A 25,238-nucleotide genomic window follows, 5' to 3' on the forward strand; every position below is an offset into this window, starting at 1 on the left:
CTATGTCCCATCTGGCCCACAGCAGCTTGTAAAATAATTACTCAGAGTCTTAATATTATTTACAAACTGTTGGATCTATGGCTCAGGCTTCTTGCTAGCTAGTTCTTTCATCTTAAATTAACCCTTTGTGTATTGTCTTGTGGCCATGGCGTTACCAGTCTGTTGGTATGTTGCTCCTTGAGTGGTGGGCTGGCATCTCTTCTGACTCCACCGTTCTTTATCTCTGTCTTCAGTTTGAATGTACCTGCCTAACCTTATTCTGCCTTGAGATTGGCCAAACAGTACTCTGTACAGTGTAGAAGAGCATTGTCCCACAGCAAAAATATGTAATTGGCCTCTCTCTTATAATGCTATAGTCAATTGTAGTTTAAGCACAGAAGAGAGGCAAGAATGAGATCTTTAAAAAAGGATGTTGTTGTTTGATATGCATTTAGACTGAAATGTAGAATGACCTTTGGGACAGAGTTCATTCCCTTAACAGATTCATTATGCAATGTTGGAAGAGGTCATTTCCTAGCAGCACATTGTCACCTTTAGAGTGGCTATGTTCTGGCAGAACCACAACTATGGGGAAGGATGCTCAAGAAATAATATTACAATAACAGCTCAAGAAAGGTAGGGGGAGGTGAGGCAATGTCTCCCAACATCTTTAGCTTTGGGAGGGTCAGAAAAAGACTCTCTTTAAGAACAGTCTTATACTGCAGCTTATTATAAAACAGAACTTGAAGTTGCTATTTTGTTTTGCCTAGCATGCTAAGAGTTTAAAAGATAAGTAATATTTATTAATACAGATAAACTGAAACTCGTTAAACACCAAATATTTGTCCCACTTGCCAATTCTTTGAAATGATTAGCTTTCTGGCATTCTTTCCCTGAGCATGGGGAGTGAAAGAAGATTTATATCCCCTAAGGAGTCTCATAACTATGATAGAAGGGGAGGAAATAGCTATTCTGAGCATGAAAAGAATTGCTCCCATATTTAAAACCTGAGAGAATTCCCTATGAATCTAGACAAAAGAGCAAGCAGTTGACACAGAATATTTACAGAACTTTGCCATTTCAGTTTTTTCATCCTTCAGCTGGATTTTATGAACCTGGAGTAAATCTACAGTCTATCAGATCAGTACTGTGCAATAGCATTATGAATGAATCAGGAATGGGAGACAATAAATTTTAAATTTTGTACTAGAAACTTCAAAAGTAGAAAAGAAATAAAGATAATTTAAGTGATATATTTTACCCTAATGTGTATTCAAAATTCTAATTGGTATCAAACATAAAAATTATTGAGGCATTTTACATCTTTTTTTTTCTCCCTCGTATTGACTGCCTCAAATCTGGCATCTATTTTGTGCTTGAAACACATTTCACATTCACATTATGCATATTTGAGGCCCTCAGTAGCCATGGGTGGCAAATGGCAATCACTGACAGAATGGCCACAGAGAGTAGCTGTTGTCATGCATTTTTAATAATAAAATGGAAGTTTGTCAAAAAAAATCTCTCTTTTGATGCCCAGCTCAAATCCCATATCTTTGAAGGCTGTCTGATATTATCACTATGAAATTATATTTTCTTGTATAGCCTCTCCGGAAAACTTTCTTTTAACTCGTACTGTGTTCCTTGAGCATGTCTTTTGTTACTATTGATGTTTAAATGCTAACCTCCTCATGTCTTTTTCTTGAGGAAACTTTTGCCTGTTTAGTGATAGAGTCCTAGAGTTGTGTCCTAAATAATGCAGTGATGTATTTTTCTCCACAGCTTCCTCTTTCAAAACCCCAGGTGATAGCTACAAAATGTTGTTATTTGATGTAATTTTGGTATGCTTATCTTTGGTCAGTTTGTGTGAGATTTTATAAGGGTGGGCGGGTAGACTGTGTGGAAGAGTCATGAGCTAGGGATTCTGTCCTCTGAATTCTGATTTCATGCCCAGTGCAAAACCTTGGATTGGTTATTATTCTCTGTTCCTAGTTCCCTACCTATGAAAGGGCTTTCTACTCTTTGGCTGAGAAAACTCATCAAGATGATGTTCAGCAAATGCTGTTTTGCAAATTCCAGGACAGGAATTTCTTCTGCTTTTCTCACTGTTTTGTATGATTACGAGTCCCATGGCTATGTACAACCAGAGAAGCATATTTTAGTGAGAGAACCATCTTCCCAGTACCTGAAGAAACATATTTAGTCTTCTGCTCAGTTTCAGAAGCATGGCATTCATCTTAAAAAGCACATCCTGAGTCTGTCCATTTCTTCCCATCTCCCCTGCAGTCCCCTTCCTTTTCTCACCAAGACAACCCAGGTGACACATGACCCTCCCTTCTCACAGTTGAGTACCATTTTAGACTTTCCTTGCTGTTCATACAGCATCGGTTTTAACATTTGTCTGCTTGCTTTTCAAATACATCCTGAACGATGGTCTTGGAGACCTCTCCTGATTGATCTTTATTTAATTTTCCAGCCCACTGAGTGACTATGTAGCAGCTGTTTATAACTCTTTGTTCCTCAGATCTCCAACCACATCCCCGTTAGATGACAAGCACATTCACTTTGCTTGGACATTTCACATCCGGATTGGATTAACTTTTTTTTTCTTTATCATTGCTCTCTCAGTTTAAATATAATTTTATCTTCCTCCCTGGTTTTCAAATTTAAATAAAACTTCTCTTTCTAGTGCATCTGTGATTTGATTATCTGGTTTGTTCATTTACATAGTCATTTGTCAGCAGGCGCCAACATTGGGAGTAACTTCCCTTCACCCAGAAGCCTTTCTGTTTTGCCAAAACAAATTGGTTCCTGGAATCATGTTGCCTTTTTAGTATGTGCTCAATAAGTATTTGCTGGATAACGAAATGCCACACACAAAGTAATTTCCACATATGTTTGGGGTGACTGTGAAAAGTGGATATTAATTCTGAATGACAGTATTAGAGAAGAGATGAACTTGAGATGAACCTTTACTAAGCCATAGCACAAGACTCATGGAAAAGAGGGCAGGATATTCTATATTAGCAAGGTCATGAAGTCAGGAGCGAGCATCCTATTTGTCATTTGTAAATGTCATTCAAGACAGAGACATCCTGAATAATAGATCGTTCATGAAAAATTCTGTCCTTTCTAGAATGATTCACTTCATTCCTATATGCAGTGCAGGTATTTGGAGGTAAATACTCAAGAATTTTTAATGTTAATTGTAAAGGATTCTCTTTTCTCACCCTGCATACCTGTCCTAAACTTTACATTTTAGGTCATGTGCCACAGGGAATGATCTTTTCATGTGTTACGCTGAGGCCAATTAAAATTATTCATTGTAAGATGGAATATATAACCCCACCATGGTGTCTCACTACATGCTCTTCAGAGACTGAAAATTATACAATTGTTATTAAGTAAAGATGATCATTTTAGAAACATATTGATCTTTAGAATTCATATTATTGTTATGGATAACATTATGTTGCTAACGGTTATCCGAGTCATTCGCAATCAATGAGATTATTTGTTAAAGTTTAATGAATTGGGCAACAATATCCCGGTTGCTCAGTGAAGTGCGCTTGCATAATTGGGATCGTTTCTCTCTTCATATAAAATTTATCATCCCAGCTCTCCAAACACCCTTTGAGAGTTCAACTAAGGCACAAATTATGTTTTCCTCAGTTGGGTTCTGATGCCTGTGCATTCTTTATATGCTCTTTTGGGAGATGATAACTCTGTGTGTTTTTGTTCCATTAAGAGGTTACAAAATTTTATGTTTAGATCATGTAAAATTCTTTTCTTTCTACCTTTCATCAATGTGTTGCTATGACTCACTGTGTCTGAATGTAGCATTCCATTAAGATAATATCCATGTGTAATTGTATGTTACTTTCTGCTGCTACTCCTCTCATAACTCAGGTTCCCAGCATTCTACTCACTCTCCTTATCTTCCCATGCCAGACAAGCAAGGAATGTTGTCAGTGACAACTATTAGTCAGTAAGCACTGAAATGTTTCTAGATTTTATGATTTTCCCTCTTTCAGTAAGAAAATTTTATTTCCAGAAGATGGTTGAGCAGCATATCTGCCTAGGAAACTGTTTCTAACCCTACCACACAGCATATTATTTATCAAACAAAATAAGTCTAAATAATTTATAAAATCAATTATAATTGTTTTTATTTAGCCGTAGAAGCATGCAGTGAAGAAAAATAAAGACAGGGATGATTAGCCTTCAGTGAATTAAAAAAGTATTCAGGTTATTAGAACTCTCAGATTATAGAACTGGAAATATCTAAAGTCAATGGGGATTCTCAAAGTTTTAATGAGCAATTTAGTGACCTGGCCCAGGTTATGTGGAAGATAGACTAGCATGAAATATGTCATTTATCATTCATTGATTTTCTTCACAATATTTTGTGGGGTCTTTTGTATTTTGGTTGTGTATTTTAGTAACTCTCTTTGTTGTTGGTTTTTATGCATGGACTGGTTTTCAGTGACGTATGCTTAATAATGTCCATATGTAGCTTTTCCCTTAGGAACATGTATGAATTTGCTGGAAGGCCCTGTGGGTCATTGTTCTGACTGTTTATTCCTAGCTCTGGCTTCACCATTGCTATCTCTTATTACCTTCTTCTTATGGCATCATGTTCTACTCCTCTATGCTGCTTGGGATTCCTGGAAAGTCTTTTAAGGTAGGGAATTGATAAAATAGTTAAAGTCTAGCCACTCTGGGTGCTAAAGGGACTAGGTGAATATATGATAACTTGTCATATAACATTTAAATCGTTGCTTATACGATGACCTTCAACTTGAAAGGAGAATGATAGATCAATGTATTTGGTGCTTAAGTGTCCCCTAAATGTGGCTTTGTTCAATACTTTTTTCTTGGGGTGAGGAGAGCTGCTGCTATTTGTTAACTACTATGTGAAAATTAGAAATATTTTCTATCATGTTAATTAAAACTTGAAGTCATTGCCCTGGGTCTAAATTTTGGCTCTGTTATTTACCCATTTAAATGAGATTTGGGTAAAATTACCTAAATTAATTTACCATTTTACATGGAAATAATAGTATCCATTGATATTGTCCCTTGAATTTTTTTTTTTTCAAGACAGGGTTTCTCTGTGTAGCCCTGGCTGTCCTGGAACTCTCTCTGTTGATCAGGCTGGCCTTGAACTCACAGAGATCTGCCTGCCTCTGCCTCTGCCTCCTGAGTGCCGGGATTAAAGGCTTGTGCCACCACTGCCGGCTTGTTCCTTGAACTGATGCAAGTGTATAAAGGTGCATTATAATCTTTCCAAGAGTTCTTTTTGTTTTGTATTTCTTAAGCTTAGATACATTAGTTATCAGACATAGCATATATTTTGCCCAAGCTATGGTTTAGCTACAGAAATATTTAAATGTGGCATTTGAAGCTTATCAGATAGTTTTGCTACATTGCAAATATAAATGAAACTTGATAGTCTTTACTTTTAATACATTTTGATAGACCTGCATGAATCTTTTGTGACACTCTTGAGGTATGTCATGCTTTGATTCTACTTTGCATATATTCTTTTGAAGTCCTGGCAATGGTGCTATTCACTTCCATTCTGTATTTTATTTTTTTTCCTCAAAGGTTATTTGTCATTTGTATCAAAACAAACCCTTAATATCTTTGAATTGTTTTCCTTATAGACACTGACCAAATCTCTGTTATTCTCCAGCTTTAAAATTCCATGCCAAAACATTTAAGGGTTACAGTGGACTACATTGTCTAACACGTAACAATTAGTGACTTGTTACCATCAAATCTTGACAAGTGGCCAGAAAGTTCAGATGTGCCATAAATGTCAAACCCACACACCATTTCAGAGTTAATGTGAAAATTAATGAAATCATTAATAGTTTTATGTTGATACATATAAAGTGGTGGTTCTAATAGATTAGGCTAAATGAAACATTAAAGTTCATTTTACATGTTTTTCTTCACCTTAAAATACAGTCACAAGAAAATGAAAAATTCCTCCTATAGCTAATATTGTAGGCTAACTAGTCAGAGGAGCCTTGAAGGACCACAGGGTGCAGGGAAATATTTAGATCCCAGAAATTTACCATAATAAAAGAATAACTAGCCGGGCGGTGGTGGCGCACGCCTTTAATCCCAGCACTCAGGAGGCAGAGCCAGGCAGATCTCTGTGAGTTCGAGGCCAGCCTGGGCTACCAAGTGAGTTCCAGGAAAGGCGCAAAGCTACATAGAGAAACCCTGTCTCGGAAAAAAAAAAAATAGAATAACTAACTTTAAAGGACTTATATAATAAAATGATTGATCACTTGATGTGTGAAGACACTGAGGATTAACTTCTACTAAATTATCATCCAGGATAAAAATCTAAGAACAGAACTCATTTGGCTAGCCCCAGCCAAATTTAATATGGTGCTATTTTTTTCTTAAAATTCCAGATAATTTTACCATTTGATTTTTTTCAATATTATTTCTAAAATGATGACGTTTGAGATTATCTTTGCTTTGTCTTTTGCTACACCTGGGAGATTAAATTCCATGGATAGCTACTTATAGGCTTACTATGGCCAAGCCTTCTCAGTGAATCCAGTCTTCAAGCTATCCCCTGAATCTTGCATAACTCCATCTCCCCCTTGTCTCTCCTTAAAGTCTCACGGAACCCTGGACCTTAGTCTCCCATTCCCACTTTTTATGACTCTGAATTCATATGCCATATTCTAAATCAGTCATTAAAACAATCAAAGCAAGTTAGGCTGTTGCTTTTCTACTGAAAACCATCCCCACTTCTTTAGGGGAAAACAAATTTAAAATGTCTTGTATGTCTTATATGACCACCAGACTCAATGCCAGAAACGGTCTGTCTTTTCTTGGTTATCCCTTTTTTTTTTTTTTTTTATGTCTAGCATGTTCATCTGCTTTTTTTTGTTTTGTTTTTTGTTTTTGTTTTTGTTTTTGTTTTTCGAGACAAGGTTTCTCTGTGTAGCTTTGTGCCTGTCCTGGAACTCACTCTGTAGCCCAGGCTGGCCTCAAACTCACAGAGATCCTCCTGGCTCTGCCTCTCGAGTGCTGGGATTAAAGGCGTGCGCCACCACCACTGGGCAATTTAGCCGCCATCTTTTCTCAGGACCAGATATTCAAACATCTTAGACTATGGGGAACAAACTGCTGCACACATGCACACAAAACAAACAATAAGAAAGACTTGATAAAAATGTCATCTTTAAAATACTGAAAAAAAAAATTCATGTTAGGTGACTTTCAAATTTATGCGAGTGTGTAATGCTTTTGTTAAGAAGTGTACATTTTTTTTTATTATATCATTGTCAAATCATCCCTAGGAGTGGAGTTTTGAAATGAAAAAAAAAAATGGAGTCCAGTGAGTTATTCCAGACCCCAACCTTTTGGTGTTGAATTGGGTCTGTTTCAGTGTGTTTTGATAGGCTTGGCTTCATGGCCCCTCTCCCTCCACCTATATTGTTTGGAATCCACTCCTGAGATAAGGCAGAACACCAACATGACTCATTGGCCACACACTCTGTGTGGAAGCTCCAGTTAAGGATTCTAGGCAGCAGAAACAGCAGTGGAATCATAGGTGGAATAACACACCTGCACTGGTGAGGACAATGGGCACTTATCATTTAAAAACTCATATTTCATTTCCGGTATGAAAACTACTCCTTTAAAGAAACATGTACCTCAATCCTAATCAGAAATGTATGAATTTTTGTCACAATTTTCCCACTTATCCTCATGATAAACCACCTAGTCAATCAGGGAGTCTACATTGATTTTAAAATGATTTTAATGCTCAAATAGAACATAACCTTAAAAAAAAAAACCAAGCAGGTTAACCAACAGATTATATGAACTCAGAAATATCCCAGGAACAAACATAAATTCATGTTAATTCTCATAATTACATTTAAAAATTAAGAAACTAAATGTCATTGAAAATATACATCTGTATATAAAGGTCATTTAGGAGTCACTGTTTTCTAACAATTTGATTAATTAAAAATGCCACTGTAGGCTGTTGATTTTCAAAAGAATTTTGGAACACATACTGTATGTAAACCTCTATTTTTCAGCATCAGAACTGAAAACAACCCAAGAGTAAAGAGAAAAATCTGCGAGAAAAACCATAATAAAGACTTCACTATGCCTCCAAGATGCTTTTCTCTGTTCTGGAGCCTGCCATGAGGCCATGGGGAGATGTTTCTAGTGGATCTTGTTCCTGGCCGTGGCTTTGTTACTATCACAGATCTTGGAGGTGGAGAATATCAGGTATAGTTTTCATTCTCGAAGTTGGTCAGCTTGTGTGCATGTTTATATTTGGTCCTGGCAGGGGATTTCTGCATAAAACTCATAAATTGTTCTCCTTGAATGGATTTTAAAAGCATAAGATGTAGACAAAAAACATCGATGTCAAATTAATGAGTATAAGTTTCAGCATCCTGGGGTTTTATCTTCGTGATGTCTTTTCTGTCTTATCTCTCTTTCTGTCTCCCCCAGGGTGTGTGTGTGTGTGTGTGTGTGTGTGTGTGTGTGTGTGTGTGTGTGTGAACTGAACCTACAGCCATCCATCCAAGGGTTCATGAATAGTTTAACAAAGAAAGGGCAGAGCTATTGAGTAATCCAGGCTCATTAATTGTGTACTTGCCAGGAGAATCTACTTTAAATCATTAATGCAGGCAACATTTCTCTCCAGAGCCGTCAATGTGATTCTACCGCATGAAAAAAAATGTAATAATGATGGATTTTCTTTTCTTTTTCCTTTTCCTTTTTATTGGAACTTCAGAGACACAGGTACTTTATATGTACTCTTAAAATATAAGGGGCTAAGTAAAAGGCTGTAACTGCTTTGAAGATGCCATTGTTTCCTTGTTGACAAAGAGCTGGTGTAGGTAGAAATACTGATTTACACTTTGATAACACAGGGCATTTTGTACGTTTCCATCTTATTTTATGTTACTTAATACTTAAACAGTTATTGGATATAACAAATTCAAAGTTTATAATGATATGGAACTTTGCTTTTGAAATTTTAAACAGTACAGTTATGTAGAGAAGTGTTAACTTTTAAAATAATTGTAGATTTATTATTGTAACTTGCTTTTAGAAATAATGTGGTGGTATTTACTCTCGGCATTCTAGGTTGATGTTTCCGACGCTATTTATGGCACTGGTTACGATGTAACGCTGTCTTCAATTTCTGCTACAACATACAGCTCACCTGTGAGTAGAACAGTGACAATAAATGTGACAAGTAAGTCCATGCTTTCAGTTACTTTTTAAAGTGTGCTCTTCATTATAACTCTGTTGGATAAAAATACCTACACGGGCAGCATTTGCATTATATTTATGAAATCAGTATAGAGTAATTAAAAGTCAAGTGGAAAGTTAAGAAAATATTTAGAACCTGCCTTCTCTGGGCTCTTTGGTTTCTTTTACTTTCAAAGAGAAAAGGTAATTGTATTTGCTTGTGAAGTGGATCAGAGAGACTGTTAATGGTGACATTTGGATTATTAGAGCCAAAAAAACAAGCTCACCATTCTTGTTAAGGAGAGATTATTCAGTTCATAAGGCTGTTTTTATTCTTTTCTTAGTTCTTGCAGGTAAACCTTGTATGAACAAATTCTTTCAAAAAATGACTTGGCATCAAAGTATATTTGGCATGTAGTGTTTAGTAGCATTCCATTTTTTACATTCTTACAAAAGAATGCGGTATTGCCTCAAAAAATTTATTTCTTAGTCATTTTTTTTTTTAAATAGCAAAGGTCTCGGGAGAATAAATTCATCCTGGTTTCTGGGAACTTCAAACATTCACATTTATAAATACTTTTTTTTAACTTTTTTTGTAGAAATAGAATAATTATCTGATCATTTAATAATGTATGTTTTAAAAAATAGAACCAGGGCCTCCAGTCTTCCTCGCTGGGGAGAGAGTTGGATCTGCTGGGATTCTTCTTTCGTGGAATACCCCACCTAACCCAAATGGAAAGATCCTATCTTATGTTGTTAAATATAAGGAAGTGTGTCCGTGGATGCAGACAGCATACACCCGAGCGAGAGCAAAGCCAGACAGTCTGGAGGTTCTTCTTACTAACCTTAACCCTGGAACAACATATGAGATTAAGGTAAATGTTTTGTGAATGGATACTTAGTATTAAACAGTAAATGCATGAGAAAAGTGCAAGAGTTTTTGTCACAGTGTAAATGTGCTAGCTGAGTGCTCTGAGTCACTGAAGAGTGTCAGGCTGCATGTGTTCAACACCCAACTATAAATGTAAAACCTGGTGAAGTAATTGTAATCTTTCTTCATCTCTAAGTAGACGAATATATTTACATACTATCCACTTTGAAAAGCTTTAGCTTAATATCTTCTATGGAAAGCAAGTTAAGTTTAAATTCAATATTTCAGGTTTCAAAGTGAACATATTACATGCCACATATTGATTATTCTAATTTTTTTGCGGTGCAAGGATGGAACCCAGAGCCTGATGTACGTTAGGCAAATGCTCAGCTGCCAATCTACATCTCAAGACTAAAATACAGGTTCTTTTTAATTGGACTTAAATTTAACATTGGTGTTTTCTTCTAACCCTGTTGAGCTTGAATGTACATTGCTAAACTTTTGGATAGTGGATTGAAAACTATTGAAGATACAGTTTTACTAAAAATAATGTGTTCAAGTCTGTTTCACTCAAGAAATTATTATTGAGCTCTTACTTTTGTATTTCTAAAAGTATGTGTTACTTTACAATGTTAACGATTCATGATTTAATGTTTTATTTGAATACTAAAGATGAACTTACACAAAGCAGTGCTGTATGGGAACATTAAGTAGAAATGTTTGCAATTAGGGATAGCTATGACATTTGCAGATGAGGAAGTAAAGAACAGAGGCATCTTCTTGGCTCCTTGCTATTTCCAACTTAATATATATGCCTTTTTTTCTTTAAAAAAAACCCCACTTATTTATTATTTATTTGTTGTGTTACACGAGGTGTGTGTTCCAGGGGATGTACATGTCATGGTACAAGTGGCCATGTGTTGAGGTCAAAGGACAATTTGCGTGAGTTGATTCTTTCCTTCTACCTCATGGGTTCCAGTGCTCTGACTCAGGTTGTCAGGATTGGTGGCAAAAGTCCTTACCTCCCAAGCCATCTCACCAGCCCTGGCATGTGTCTTTTCTTTTAGTCTTGACGATAAGTGAGTATAGAAAAGAAAATGTGTAAAAGCTGAGTGTGTGGCCTTACTAACTGTGGTGGCCTTCCTTGATGATAAAACATGATGCTAGATTTTGTAAGAAAGGTTTTTGATATCTGAAAATTGCAAAATGTGTTTTCTAGAAACATGGGCATATTTAGGTTAACTAGTATCACAACATGAACTCCTGGGTATAATAAATAAATATGAAATTTAATGGGATGTAAGAAATTATTGTTCAGAGCAAGTCGATTTGCCCAGGCTAGTTCTGCTTAGATCTATTTTTATGGGTTCTCATTTTATTTCTCTGAATTCTCTCATTTCAGTCTTATTAAGAAGCCTGTAGTCTATGTTTCATCCCACACTTCATAAATCACTGTTGTGACATTTGCTTTCTTCAATTAAATGTTAGCCATTGATGAATTCCAAAGGGAATTTGGCATGGTACATTTGATATCTTCAGTATAAGTAACACCTAAGGGGGAATCCTGTAAAGTGGTCTACGTATATTATTTCAGTTAGTCTTGGATAAAAACCCTGTGACATATTATTATTCTCAGTTAAATATGAGAAAAACATGTGCCCTAGAAGAGTTAAGCTAATTACCTAAAATTTCCTGACTGGCAAGTGGAAGAACTACAAGGCTGTACGGTTCCATTCATGGCATTTTGCAAAGGCTTAGGAGTCTCTTTGCCATTTACTGTGTCTTCTCTGCCCATTGATCTATCTCACTAAATTACGCAAGTTAAAAAGTGTTTCCGTTAAATTTTGACTTTGTTCTCTATGTTGTTAATCCAACTTATTTTTCACTGGTACTTTTTCCCGAGTACTCATTTGCCCAATTATAGAGTTTGAATCTTAATGTCTGATGTCATATGAATAGTCTGTCCTATGTATAGTACATATAGTGGGTAAAGACTGAGTTTTGGAAAAAAAATATTTCAACTGAATTGATGCTCTACCATTATTTCTTTTATGAACATGGCCAAGCCTTCTGACTTCTCTCTCACCCAGTCTTTTCATCTGAAGGATGTTGGCCAGACTAGCTCTTAGTTGGATTACATGACCTACTCACTATCCACCCATGTCCTTTCTATTTGGGGAATACTGTAAGAATTATAGGAAAACTCTTTTAGAACTTACCTTGGTGGTGGGGGGAAATGAAAGATGTATCATTTCAGATTCTGTGTATTTAGAAAGCAAAGAATTTGAACATCAAACTCTTGATCTGTTTCAGGTTGCGGCCGAAAACAGTGCTGGCATTGGAGTGTTTAGTGACCCATTTCTTTTCCAAACTGCAGAAAGTGGTAACTTTCCTAAGTCATTAATTCTAAAGTAATTTAGTCATGAATTCTTAACGTTTAAAAAATTGGAATGTGATTAAAATATGATGCAAAATGCACAAAATTATTGAGAATGCTCTTTCAATTCCTTTTAGTTATTTGGGGGCAGTAAAAGCATTATGAAAAACAAAATTGTTCTTTCTGACGATAACAGCTATTTAGTATAACACTGGGAGCAAAACGTTTGAAAGCACAAGAAAAATAAAATAAAAAATCATTTATTGTCTTGTCAGGCAAAACAGCCCTATTTTAATTTAACTTATTTATTTTTAAGAACAATTCTTTCTCTGCAGCCAAGGCTAGCCTTGAAGTCACTATGCCATACAGGCTGGCCTCATACTTAGACTCTTCCTCATTAAGTGTCCTGCCTGCTGGGCTTACAAGTAGGCAAGCTTATAAAACACCTTTATGAATATTTTGGTACATTGGTGGCTCATCTTTTTTTCTTCCCGTGCGTATATATCCCCATGACTATATAGTGATGCAAATAGACTATTGCCAAGTAGGTGTATATATCTTTTCCTATTAGCACCACTGGTAAGCACTTTGTAACATTAGACATGAAAATGCGGACTTTGGTGATTAACGTATCATTTTGTAACACTCAGCCACGACCAAACTAGTTCACCCATCTCCCTTCTTCCTGTGGCTGAGAGGAATCTTTGATGTCATCTTCAGTTCCTCCCTCCAAGTAATGTCTAAATCTACCAGCAATCCTTGGAAGCACGTTAATAAATCATATCCAAGGTGTCTTCACCCACACTGCAAATCTTGCTGTCCAGCCCATTTTCATTTCCTCCTTAGATGACCAAAATACCTTCCAATCCAATTAGAATCAAATAAATGTATAGAAAAATAGACAGTCGTATCACCAATTAACAAATATTTACCATGGACCTTATATTCTAATGGGATAAAATAAACACATATGTGTATTAATATGCCAGGTAGATTATAAGGCTATACAGTAATTTTTACGCTTTTTGAAATTATGAATGATATATATGTCAGTCATATGGGTGTTTGTGTGTGTGTGTGTAAAACTCTCCCAATTGCTAAGCATAATTTAGCATCCTGGTACATGTAAAGGATACAACGGTCAGTATAGAAAAAAAAACGTGTAGTACATTTAGCAATTGAAGTTACTGGTTTAAGAGATATTAAATTCTATGGAATACATGGGATGTGTAACTGAAAGTGTTCCTGTGCCCACCCGGTTCCTGCATCCTTGTGGTCCCACAGCCTCTCAGACCCAAATGAACACACGGAGGCTTATATTAATTACAAACTGTATGGCCTATTGGCTCAGGCTTCTCGCTAGCTATATGTTACATCTTAAATTAACCCATTTCTATAAATCTATACTTTGCCACATGGCTCGTGGCTTACGGGTATCTTTACATCTTTCTTCTCATGGTGGCGGCTGGCAGCGTCCTCTCTGTTCTGCCTTTTTCCTTCTTCCTCTCTAGGTAGAATGTCCCGCCTAACCCTATTCTGCCTCACCATTGGCCAAACAGCTTTATTTATCAACCAATCAGAGCAACATATTTTCACCGGATACAAAAAGACATTCCCCCATCACTTCCCCTTTTCTTTCTAAACAAAAGGGAGGTTTTAGCTTTAACCTAGTAGAATTACATATATCAAGCAAGAATTACAGTTTCAATATCTAGTCTATTTGTATTTTGTAAAATTAAAGAAAATATTTTATCTGTCCTATATTTGTGAGTCTAAAATATTGTATCTAATTTATCTTTTATCATAACCAAGGAAAATTATGATTATAACTATCTAGTCTTCAACTACATCAAAGACCTCAGAAGGCTACAATATTACCTAAGTAAACAGGATGTTGCAGTTGTACAGTATTATGCATTTAACAACCTCTGCTTCTTTGTTTTATTGTATTTTGTATACATCCAATAAATTAAATATTGACTATTTAACAAACTTCTTAAATTTCAACTCCATTTCATCAATTCTCTTTAAAACTTTCCATTTATTATTTTATCTATTAGTAACCACTCTCAATAACTGTGGTTAATTTACTTTTGTTATTAATGTCATTTTGACATTACATTGTCATTCTTCATTCTTACTGTCTAACTTGTACTGAATCTCAGGACCCAACTTGTTGCATGATTTATACAGACTTCTTTTACTGCAGATTTTGGCATTTTTGAAACAGTGGAAACTTAAACTCTAGCCATTTGGCATCTTAATACCAGTCACCATTCTTATTAGATGTAGCTTTACTGAAAGCATTTTTGTTTTATTCTATAATATGAAATATCTTGATAATTTATTTACATACTTAATATACATAGTTTCATTTCACTCTGATGTAATATAGTTGTCGCTAAAACTAAACATACAGATTACCATTATCGATAATTAATAATTGATAGTAAGAAATTTGGGAGAAAGGTTGATTTTGAGGGAATATAAAAACTCAAAATAAAAAATCGTGAATTATTATTTGGATATCTATCTATTTAATGTTAGACACTAGATATTTATAAACTTTTCAGATATGAATTCTTTGTATTTGGGCTACAAGTTTGAATTCATCACTTTTACTTATCTTCTACAGTACCTACATAATTCCAAAAAATATTTAAGGAAGTAAAATTTCAGCCCATACTTTTTTGTATATTCACAACTAACTATTGATTGAATAGTTTTCATGTGCATTTGAAAATCTTCATCGAATGAATGGATATGCTAAATTAGTAATTCTGAAATATGCAGATATGGTTAAGTCCATTTTGTAAAAAAAAGTAAGGTGAAATAAATGCGTATATATTTAGGTAGAAAGATGATTTTATTCAAGGTATTACATATTTAGTTTCATATTATGTGGAAATTTAGTATCTCTGAAGAACGTAAACAGCTTAAGTTTTACAACAGTTTCCCCTCTCCTCCAACCTGTCCTACCCTCAGCTCCGGGTAAAGTGGTCAATCTCACAGTTGAAGCCTTAAACTATTCCGCAGTAAACTTGATTTGGTATTTGCCTCGGCAACCAAATGGCAAAATCACCGGCTTCAAGATCAGTGTCAAACATGCCAGGAGTGGCATAGTAGTGAAGGATGTCTCCATCAAGGTAGAGGATATTTTGACTGGGAAATTGCCAGAATGTAATGTGAGTATTTTGCACATCAAAATTTTTATTAAGCTTGCATCTTCAAGTTTTCATATTTTGCAAGATTATACTCTTAGGCCATAAGTGTCATGTTATGTGAAACTGACGGTATTTTAGGGGTTTGAATTAAAGATTGGAAGATAACATCTCTAAGGCAGATCTTGAAATACTACATTAAGGGGACAGCATTTGGTTCAGTAATGGAGGAAGAACAGGGGGGCACTTTTTAAGTCCCTGAGGTGTCAAAGTGTGGTCCCTACTGGAGTAGAGGTACCTGTAGGGAAATGCATAGTCAATGCAAGATTAAACTGGTAGGCTGTTTGGTGGCATATCTTTGTGAAAATATTGCCATTTTTTCATTGATGTGAAACTTATGCAAACTATTGTAATGCTTTCTTCCAAATTATCTTTGGTATTTTTTATTACTGATAATAATATATACTGTAATTACTGATATAGAAACAGCCAAGCAAAGTTATTTTGTTTTAAATAGGGCAGCGAAGTCTCAAACATCTTTTGTTTTGAATTACAATCTATTTTGAATACACACATATGTATCTGCATATATATCCTATCTGGGAACATAAAAAATTTAATGTTGTTTTGCTTTATTTGAGTACTTATGATTTAAAAAATGGTAGGAATAGTTAAGAACATAGATTGAAATTTCTTAGGTCTTTTGCTTTATATGTTTAACATGAATTTTAAAAATTCTTGTTGATGATTTAGCTGTTGTTTTACCTTCATTTTATTCTACTTTAAATTCTACATCGGATTTCAAGATTAAAGTACAATGGATGTAATAGATATTATATCCTAATATTATGTCCTGATATTATAGACATTAGTGACTATAATCAAAATCTAGCAATTTTTTCCCTGAAACTCAATTTGTTAAATTTATCACACACATTGAAAAATAATATTTGTATTATAAAGAAAAAATAAATGGGTTGTGTTTTTTACTTTTACCTAGAGATATCATGTGATTATTCCTACTGAAATTTCCTTCACTCATTAGGAGAACAGTGAATCTTTTCTGTGGAGTACCACCAGCCCTTCTCCAACCCTCGGTAGAGTTACGCCTCCTCTTCGTACTACACATTCATCCAGCACGTTGGCACGGAATAAAATCAGCTCTGTGTGGAAAGAGCCCGTCAGTTTTGTGGTGACTCACTTGAGGCCATATACAACATATCTCTTTGAAGTTTCAGCTGTTACCACGGAAGCAGGGTATATTGACAGTACCATTGTTAGGACACCAGAATCAGGTATGATTTGATTTTGTTAGAAAGAAAGAAACCGACCTGAAGTTATTTATAGAATAATCTCTCATTCTGTCCATAGGACTTGTTTTTAACTTAACTTTCTTTAAGTAACTCTTTCACCCATACTAGATAATAGGCATCCACTGGAAATATCTTCAATGCTAAACTAAACACAAAAAGAAAAAGAGGTTTGAAAGAGGAAATTCTTCAGTCACTATGAATGACAGTTATCAATCCATGCCCTCTGTAATTCTTCCTAATTGCCTTTGCTCTTCCAATGCATCTTAGTTATCTATAATCTTCCTCATTGGCATGGTTATTAACAGATGTGCAAGACACTACCTGAAACAGCAGAGCTAATGCTGACCAGCATTTCAATATCAGGTTATAACAATGGCTAAATATATAACTGCTCAGATCTTTATGCACAGTATTTTTCTTGCTTGAGAAATGGAGGCAGTCATAGGACCTTCTGTGTGTTGGAGTTTTAGGGTTAAATGAGTACAGTTAAGCATCATTAACATTATTCTTTTTTTGGAGGTCATATTTATTTATGATTGTATTTATGTGGATAACAATACAGTATCATAACATATTAGTATAGATATTATGAGCATAATATGTACCTGATATTTTAGTACACATCTTGACACAAAATAGATGTCAGATTTGTATATTGTAGTATAGCATCAAGCATCAAATATGATTGGTAATTTTTGAGGATACTGGAAATTAATGGTAAGTCAATTTTATCTTTTTGTCCAAAGGCGTACATGTCGGGTCCTATTATTTTCCTTCACATGTTAGTTTGAGACTATTATTGTCTCTATTTAAATAACTATATTTGAATAATAGTATATCCTTCTCTTATACCCCATATACGGTATAAAATAATTTCATGTGAATCATAGAAAATGAAATTTGTTGAACAAGAATTTTGAGTAAATACCCAGAGTTGTTCATTAGAACAAAGATAAATATTGATGTGAAAAATAAAGTTCATTGTGCCTAAGTTTGAGGGTTTTTATCTTAACTTTTCTATCTGTATGTCCACAAGAAAGAGTTTCTCAAGGCAAATATCTACATTGGTTGGAAGTATTTGTGTGTGTGTGTGTGTGTGTGTGTGTGTGTGTGTGTGTGAGAGAGAGAGAGAGAGAGAGAGAGAGAGAGATATGAATATATGTATTATATATTATATATGGTTATGTATAACTAATATTCATATTGCTACATTGGGATAATATGACATTGGCAAGAATTATATTACAATAATTTAAAGAATGAAGTATATTACATTATCATATACAGTACTAAGTACATTTAGAAAACTGTGAAAAGAAGTTAATGTAACTATTTCATATGTCTTATTCAAATTCTTCAATTCTAGACTGTTCTGTTTTTCTTTCAAGTTTAACATACTTTGCTTTTAGTGTGTTTTTTATACTTCATATTGAGCTATTTGTATCTAACAGGGTATCTTTTATCATATATATATGTGTAATATTTATTTTCTCTATATTAATTTCAGTGCCTGAAGGACCACCACAAAACTGTGTAACAGGCAATGTCACAGGAAAGGCCTTTACAATTTCGTGGGACCCACCAACTATTGTGACAGGGAAGTTTAGCTACAGAGTTGAATTATATGGACCATCAGGTATGACTTATTCCTTTTTGCCTTTACATTTTAGAATAAAACCTATAAAATATGTGGATAATTTCTAACTGTAAAAGGAAACAATTTTTTGAAAATACCCTAAATTGAGGTGAATAATAAAAAATTAATAAGGAAACCAATTTCTTTAGTTCTTCTGTCTAAAACCACAAATGGGTGAAAGGAAATTAAAGTGCTATTCATGTTCTCTATGGGGAAGAAAGAACTAGAGACAGACCCTCAGGAAAGTCCTAGGGATGAGATGTACCTTCAAGCATTTGAATCAGAAGATCTTGACTTATATTAAAGGAACATTGAGTTTAGAGTGACAAATCAGGTTTCCATATAGACCAGGACATTCACTTCTAATCACCGGTGCTCTCTGGACATACTATGAGGAATCCCTGTACTCTGTGCAATGTTATTGTAACCCTAAATCTGCTGTGAAGAGGTTATTCAAAGTGATATTGGTGTCTTTAAATGGTAACAAATTCTCCATCTTATAAACAAGCAGGATTTGAGTATCCTCTTCTTAGAGGCAACCAGAGGAGTTCAGATACACCACAGGAAATACATTAAGTCATCAATTTCTTACTGAATAAGAGATCCCACAGTTTCTGTGAAAGTTTAATTCAAGCAATGATCAAATAACATAAACTCTCGCATTGTTGTTTATTTGAAAGCACTAAAAACAACAACAACAACAAAAAAAACCCTTTAAAGTTGAAAGTCCTTTTCTTGTGAAATGTCTATGGTAGGCATCGCACGAGTAGACATATTTCTAAGTAACTTCTTCTTTTAAAAATCTGAAATACATGAATACATGAAGTTCTTAAAAGTAAAAGATAGTTCATCTCCTATACCTGGCCCCAGTACACACACACACACACACACACACACACACACACACACACACAACACATAAGTATCCACTCACACAAATCTTTTTTATTTGGTATATTTTTCAACTCTTGGAAGACATATACATTCTTTTAATTGGAAGCTTGAATGTTGAAAAAAATCGAAGGAGGGGTAAGTAGGTGTGAGAGTCAACGAATTTATTTTTACTGGGAATAAATATTCCCACATTGTGAATTGCTAAAAAAATGATAGACAAAAGGAGAAATGACATAAGAGAAGTGAGAATCATTGAAAGGTTGCTTCTGATGGTAGTAGAAGATCTTTCCTTAAATACAGGGATGGGATTAAGATATGAATATGGTTTGTCTATAGAAGGGGTTCTCAACATTCCTGATGTTGAGACTTTTCAATACAGTTCCTCATGTTGTAGTGACTTCTAACTATAAAATAATTTTCTTTGCTACTTCATAGCTGAATTGCAGCTATGTTATGAATTGTAATGTAAATATTTTGGAGATAAAATATTTTGGAAGTTTGCCAAATGCATTGTGATTCACAAGTTGAGATCCACTGGTCTATAGAAAGGCAGAATATAGCATGGGCGGGGTGTATTCTGTTGGTAGGATTGTGCAGGCAGATGTTTTCTTATTGACTTAAGTGTTTCAATGTAATGGAAACAAGACCACTACCTGAGACTGAAGAGGGCACAGAGGCTTGAAAAGAAAGCATATAACAATCACTAAGAAGGTAAGACTACTTGCCTATGGAAGATGAGAAAATGCAAGCCACCATTTTAGGACTCATTTGGAATGTGGTCAAGGTCAAAGTCAAAGTGATGGAAGTTGGAATGCATTTGTGCTTTTCTTTTCCTCCTTCAACAAGAAGAGTTGAAGGGGACTGAAGTTTTATGTGAGGCAATTGTTATTGGCAATGACATCGCATGGAGTGGGCATCAGTGTTGAAGGTCCAAACAAAGTAAAAGTATAGTCAGTGCTAAGATCTTTGAATGGGAGGTGCTAGGGAAATTAATGTTTCCTCATTAATTTAATTAATAACTTGGGTTCAGGTAGAATAACACAGCAGGAGATAGTTGCATGAAAATGAGACAATACATCTTTTGTAGTTATTGGTAATGATATTTATGATCAGAAAATTATTTAAGAGTTTTTTATAATTTAATGCTTATTTCTCAGGATAATAAAATCACCACATGCTAAAATGAAAGTTACACACCATGTACAGAATGAAAGTGAGTGACCTGAGGCTAATGAATATCATGTTGACATGGGCTTGAAATATGTGGACTTTATATAAGAAAGAAGGGCAATGGTGTTCTCTGGTACTCCTGTCTCCTCCTCCAAGCTCTGAAATATTGAATTATATACATACACCATCATGCTCATTGTCATTATACACTGGGGATCTAACCCAGAGCTTTGTGTGTGCTGGGCAAACAGTATCTTAAATGAACTATATTTATAGCCTCTGTTTCCCATTTAAGTATATTAAAAAAAATAAAATCAAACCCCAACAGGACTCTATATGTAAGAAAAGTTATTTTAAGCACTGAAAGATCTTCATGTTATTTCTATGTTCAAATTTGCGTCAAAATTAACCAAATATTTAAAATACATTCACTCATAATAATAAAATTTTAGTTTAATAGTTTGATTATTGTTCTTCCTGCTATACATTATATGAAATGATTACATATTCATAAAAATAACCCATTGGTCTGGTCTGCTTTTTGCAGGGCGGATTTTGGATAATAGCACGAAAGACCTCAGATTTTCATTCACACATTTGACACCATTTACAATGTATGATGTCTATGTTGCAGCAGAAACCAGTGCAGGGGTTGGTCCCAAGTCAAATCTTTCAGTATTTACCCCTCCAGATGGTAAGAACTTTTTCCTATATGGAGTTAATATGATATATTTCAAATCCTTGTGAATTTTATTGGTAAAATGTAATTTTAGAATGAATTTGATTTATGTCTACTTAAATCCCATAATTTTCCTTGTTAAATTACTATCTACTTTATTCTGAACCTGCATTCTCTAGAATGTTAAACCTCCAGCATGCTTCATAAAGGAAAGGACCCAGGAGCAAGGAGGACTAGAGAAGATTATGTACATTGAAGGTGACAAGATTCATAATGGCTTTTAGCAGAATGCCAAGAAGTCATAAATTAATAACACATATTTTTATATTGCTTAAATGCAGTATTAGGGGGACATGGAATGTGTTTTCTCACAAAAGTAATTTCTGGAGAAATCACTATATTCTTACCACTCAGAACAAAGTATTTTGATAATCAAAGGGTTTTCTGAACTAGTAAGGATTCCTGGTGGGAACAAATACAAAATTTTCAGCATTTAAGGAAATTATGAAAATAATATATCTCAAGAAATTATATTTTTCCTTTTTAAGCACCAGTGTTTTTGGTGAAATCTATTGTTAACGTGCTATTCACATTTTCATGATACACCCTAAACTTGCTCAATGGCTTCATTTCTGTTTAGATACAATTGTTGGCATGAATCATGTTTCAGAACAAACTAACACTTGAAAAAGTTTCCAGAGTTTGTTTGTGTGGTAACTAACATACAATAACCGGTGAGTTAAATATGCATATATGTGCCCCCACCCACCTACACAGTTCAATTGGGTATGCATTCACTATGTTATCACTCATAGATTAGACCATTAGAGGGCAGCAACCATCAGGAAATTCTCTCCATTTCTCCCTTCAAAGAAAAATTAAACCTTGATACTATTTGGTTGTTGAAAGAATGTAAAAAGTATTATATTTATCGACTTAAGATTAAAATTTATGTATAGGTCATACATATGTATGGTTTCAATATGCAGATTAAAATGGAAATGTATACTCATGAGGAAAAAGATTTCACTTGATGCTGAGATTTTAGTGTTTTGCCCCATTCAAAGAGCCTTTGCATTGTGTGATTTTCCTAAAGTTTTGCTAATTCAATCCAAAACGTGTTCTTGAGCATTTCCCAGAAAGTTAAAGGATTTTTGAGTGGTCAAAACACAGCAGAGGTTTTTCTCAAACTATTTGACTCACTTTTTAAGAAAATTTTTTAAACATTTTGTGTGTGTGTGTGTGTGTGTGTTGTGTGTGTGTGTGTGTTGTATGTGTGTGTGTTGTGTGTGTGTGTTGTATGTGCCTCTGTGCCAAGGGATATGTGCGGAGATGATCAAGGAACAATCTTCTGGTGTGTGTGGGCTCTGGTTCTTTTGTGTCCAGGGTCTAACTTGGCTGATCTTGCTTATCTGCAAGTGCTCGGTGGGGAGCACATATTTAGCATGTGTTAAGAACTTAGGTTTGATCTACAGCATGGAAACAATCAAAGCAAAACAAATTTTAAAAAAATCAACGAAATTATTATTTTTTATGATCAATCTTGATCTCCAGCATTTGACCAAGATAAAGAATTAGATAACATGTTGCCGCAGACAACGCTATCTTGCTTGAATTGGATGTTACGTAAAATTTATTTCCCTTTATTTGTATTTCTTTTATTCACAAAATACATAGAATCCTAAGGAACCTTGTCCAGAATTTTCACATGGACTGTGTTTCATAATGAATTATCTTGAGTGGATGACTCTTTTGTTGAATATGAAAAGCAATTTGTCCTGAATTTCATTTTACCGTCTCCAACAACTACCTATCTAAAAGACTACATCCTGGTGACTCTTAGTGGAATATTCACTGGCTACAGGGGGCCCTACAAAGGCTGAAAAGGCATGGATCTTACCTGCTCAAGCCCACCTTCTTTCATGGAGCTCCATGACCATTCATTTAGCTTCAGGAAGGGCTTCCGTGGGCTTTAACAATTGCAAAATGTTTTCAGCTTCTGCATTAATTAATCCTGCTCCCAATAATGAAATTGTTCCATAAAAGAATCCCAAAACTACATGAGGCAACCTAATAACTAACTCACTTGCTATAGTCTAGAAAATTGATATCTAAAGTTTATTCTTTATAATTTATTGTTATAATGAGTTTCATTGTATATTAATGAACATTATTTATTCTCTGCCCCATGTCTTAAAGTACTAAATGTTGTGTTTTAATTAAAATAATTAGAACTAGCTTATTTCTCCTAATTTACCTTTTAAAATAACTAGGGTTCTGACCAGCGTTCAAATAGTCGTAGACAAAGGTTTAGTTGACTTCTTACAGAGAATGGTGTGTTGCTATCACATTTCAATGTGGATGATTTCATTAACAACAAGACTTTTATCCACAGTCTATTTGATTAGGAGAGAAAAGATGCTACTTCTATAGTAGTTCTCCAGGATCTTTCCTTGAGGTTTTTGTACATACATCACTTACTGTTTTACTGAGCATGTATCTACTTAGGCGTGAAGAGAGATGATGGGGGGCGGGGATGGTAATTTAATAATGTCCAATGTTCCAATTGTTGGAAAACAATTGTTGGAAAACCACTGAGAGTCTCATCACTTCATGTTTTTCATGAATATGAATGGATTTTAATTTGGTGCTCTCTCATGCTCTTTGAATAGAAGTTTAACCTAGCTGGATTAAATTATGGAGAATGGTTACTTTCATGCATTTTCTTCGCTACAGTATTATTGTCCTGTTTCACTTCTTCTAGTAACTTTTCATCTAAAAATCTCAAATTATTCAGAATTTACTTGTATTATTTTTTTTCTGTTCTATTTCTTATTTTTTTTCATAAAATTTCTAAATGTGTTGTGTTGAGAATGACTCAGTGTCTGTGGCTAACATCCTCAGAATTGATTCTGCACTGTGAATAATTGCCCTGCGTGCTTGGTTTTCTTTAATTTTGTATCGATATTAAAGGGATCAACCTAATCCGTACTTCTCTGGTTTCTTCATAAGAGTATGTGGGATACCAGATAAGTGTCTTTTTAAAGAGAAAACTACTGTCTGCTCCACTTCCTTCATCCACTAAATTTTTTGTAGTCAATAAAAACAATGTAGCCCCTTAACCTTTACTTCAATTACAATAGTAGGCATTAGTGTCATGATGTAATTTTTAAGTTTTGTGGATGAATATATGTAAAAATGTCTGCTATTATTCATAAATTTGACTTACATATTAACAGTTATAGTACATGTGTATTTTTCTACAGTATTGATATATTCAGTGTGTTCCCACTATGATTTCACAAAGAAGAAAGGACAATTCACTTGTTTTTCAAGTAGAAGATTTATTGTCTGGTTAAATACAAAGTTTAGTTATGAGTTATATGTTAATTTAAATTAATGGAACAATGACTGATCTCTTCTGTGATTTATATTACATAGTGCTGTCTAAGGTCTTTGTTCCAAAATGGTGGAAAAGAAAGGTAAAAAGAGGTTAGCTGTGTCTGTCACTCTGCTACTTTACAGTTACTTGAAAAGTTTCTCTATTCTTGGATAATACAAAGGGTTTGTAAACACAATGATAGCAACATAATACCTAGAAACAATCATCCTAATGGAATAAAACTTCCTTTTATATAATTTAATGATAAAAAATAAACTTTTATATAAAATAATAATTTTACTTACATAAAACAGGTGAACTTTTGCAGAAGGCTTTATGCCTCTTATGTCCTTGTGTTTCCAGGTGCATAGAGTAATGACCATGATGTCCAGTGTTCAGTGATGAATGAGTGACTCACTGATTGTGGGGTCCTACTCTAGAACTCTTTCCCTAACATCTTTATTAGACCAAACTATGTGCTCCCCTCAGATCAGCACATCAGCGGGGAAAGGTGTCTG

At 34.7% G+C, this 25,238-nt stretch overlaps 1 protein-coding gene across 1 annotated transcript in view; it reads left to right on the plus strand.

Moving 5' to 3' along the window:
- Positions 1–8,654: 8,654 nt before the first annotated feature.
- Positions 8,655–25,238, plus strand: part of Ptprq (protein tyrosine phosphatase receptor type Q) — a 180,351-nt gene continuing 163,767 nt past the window's right edge. Inside the window, exons 1-8 of the mRNA XM_059245319.1 lie at positions 8,655–8,781; positions 9,130–9,241; positions 9,886–10,112; positions 12,422–12,491; positions 15,471–15,670; positions 16,692–16,941; positions 18,467–18,595; positions 21,207–21,353. Of these exons, the coding sequence (XP_059101302.1) occupies positions 8,707–8,781; positions 9,130–9,241; positions 9,886–10,112; positions 12,422–12,491; positions 15,471–15,670; positions 16,692–16,941; positions 18,467–18,595; positions 21,207–21,353 (1,210 nt within the window). The 5' untranslated portion in view covers positions 8,655–8,706. The remainder of the gene's footprint in view (positions 8,782–9,129; positions 9,242–9,885; positions 10,113–12,421; positions 12,492–15,470; positions 15,671–16,691; positions 16,942–18,466; positions 18,596–21,206; positions 21,354–25,238) is intronic.

This window comes from Peromyscus eremicus, chromosome 18, assembly GCF_949786415.1.
Source record: "Peromyscus eremicus chromosome 18, PerEre_H2_v1, whole genome shotgun sequence".
Taxonomy (NCBI): domain Eukaryota; kingdom Metazoa; phylum Chordata; class Mammalia; order Rodentia; family Cricetidae; genus Peromyscus; species Peromyscus eremicus.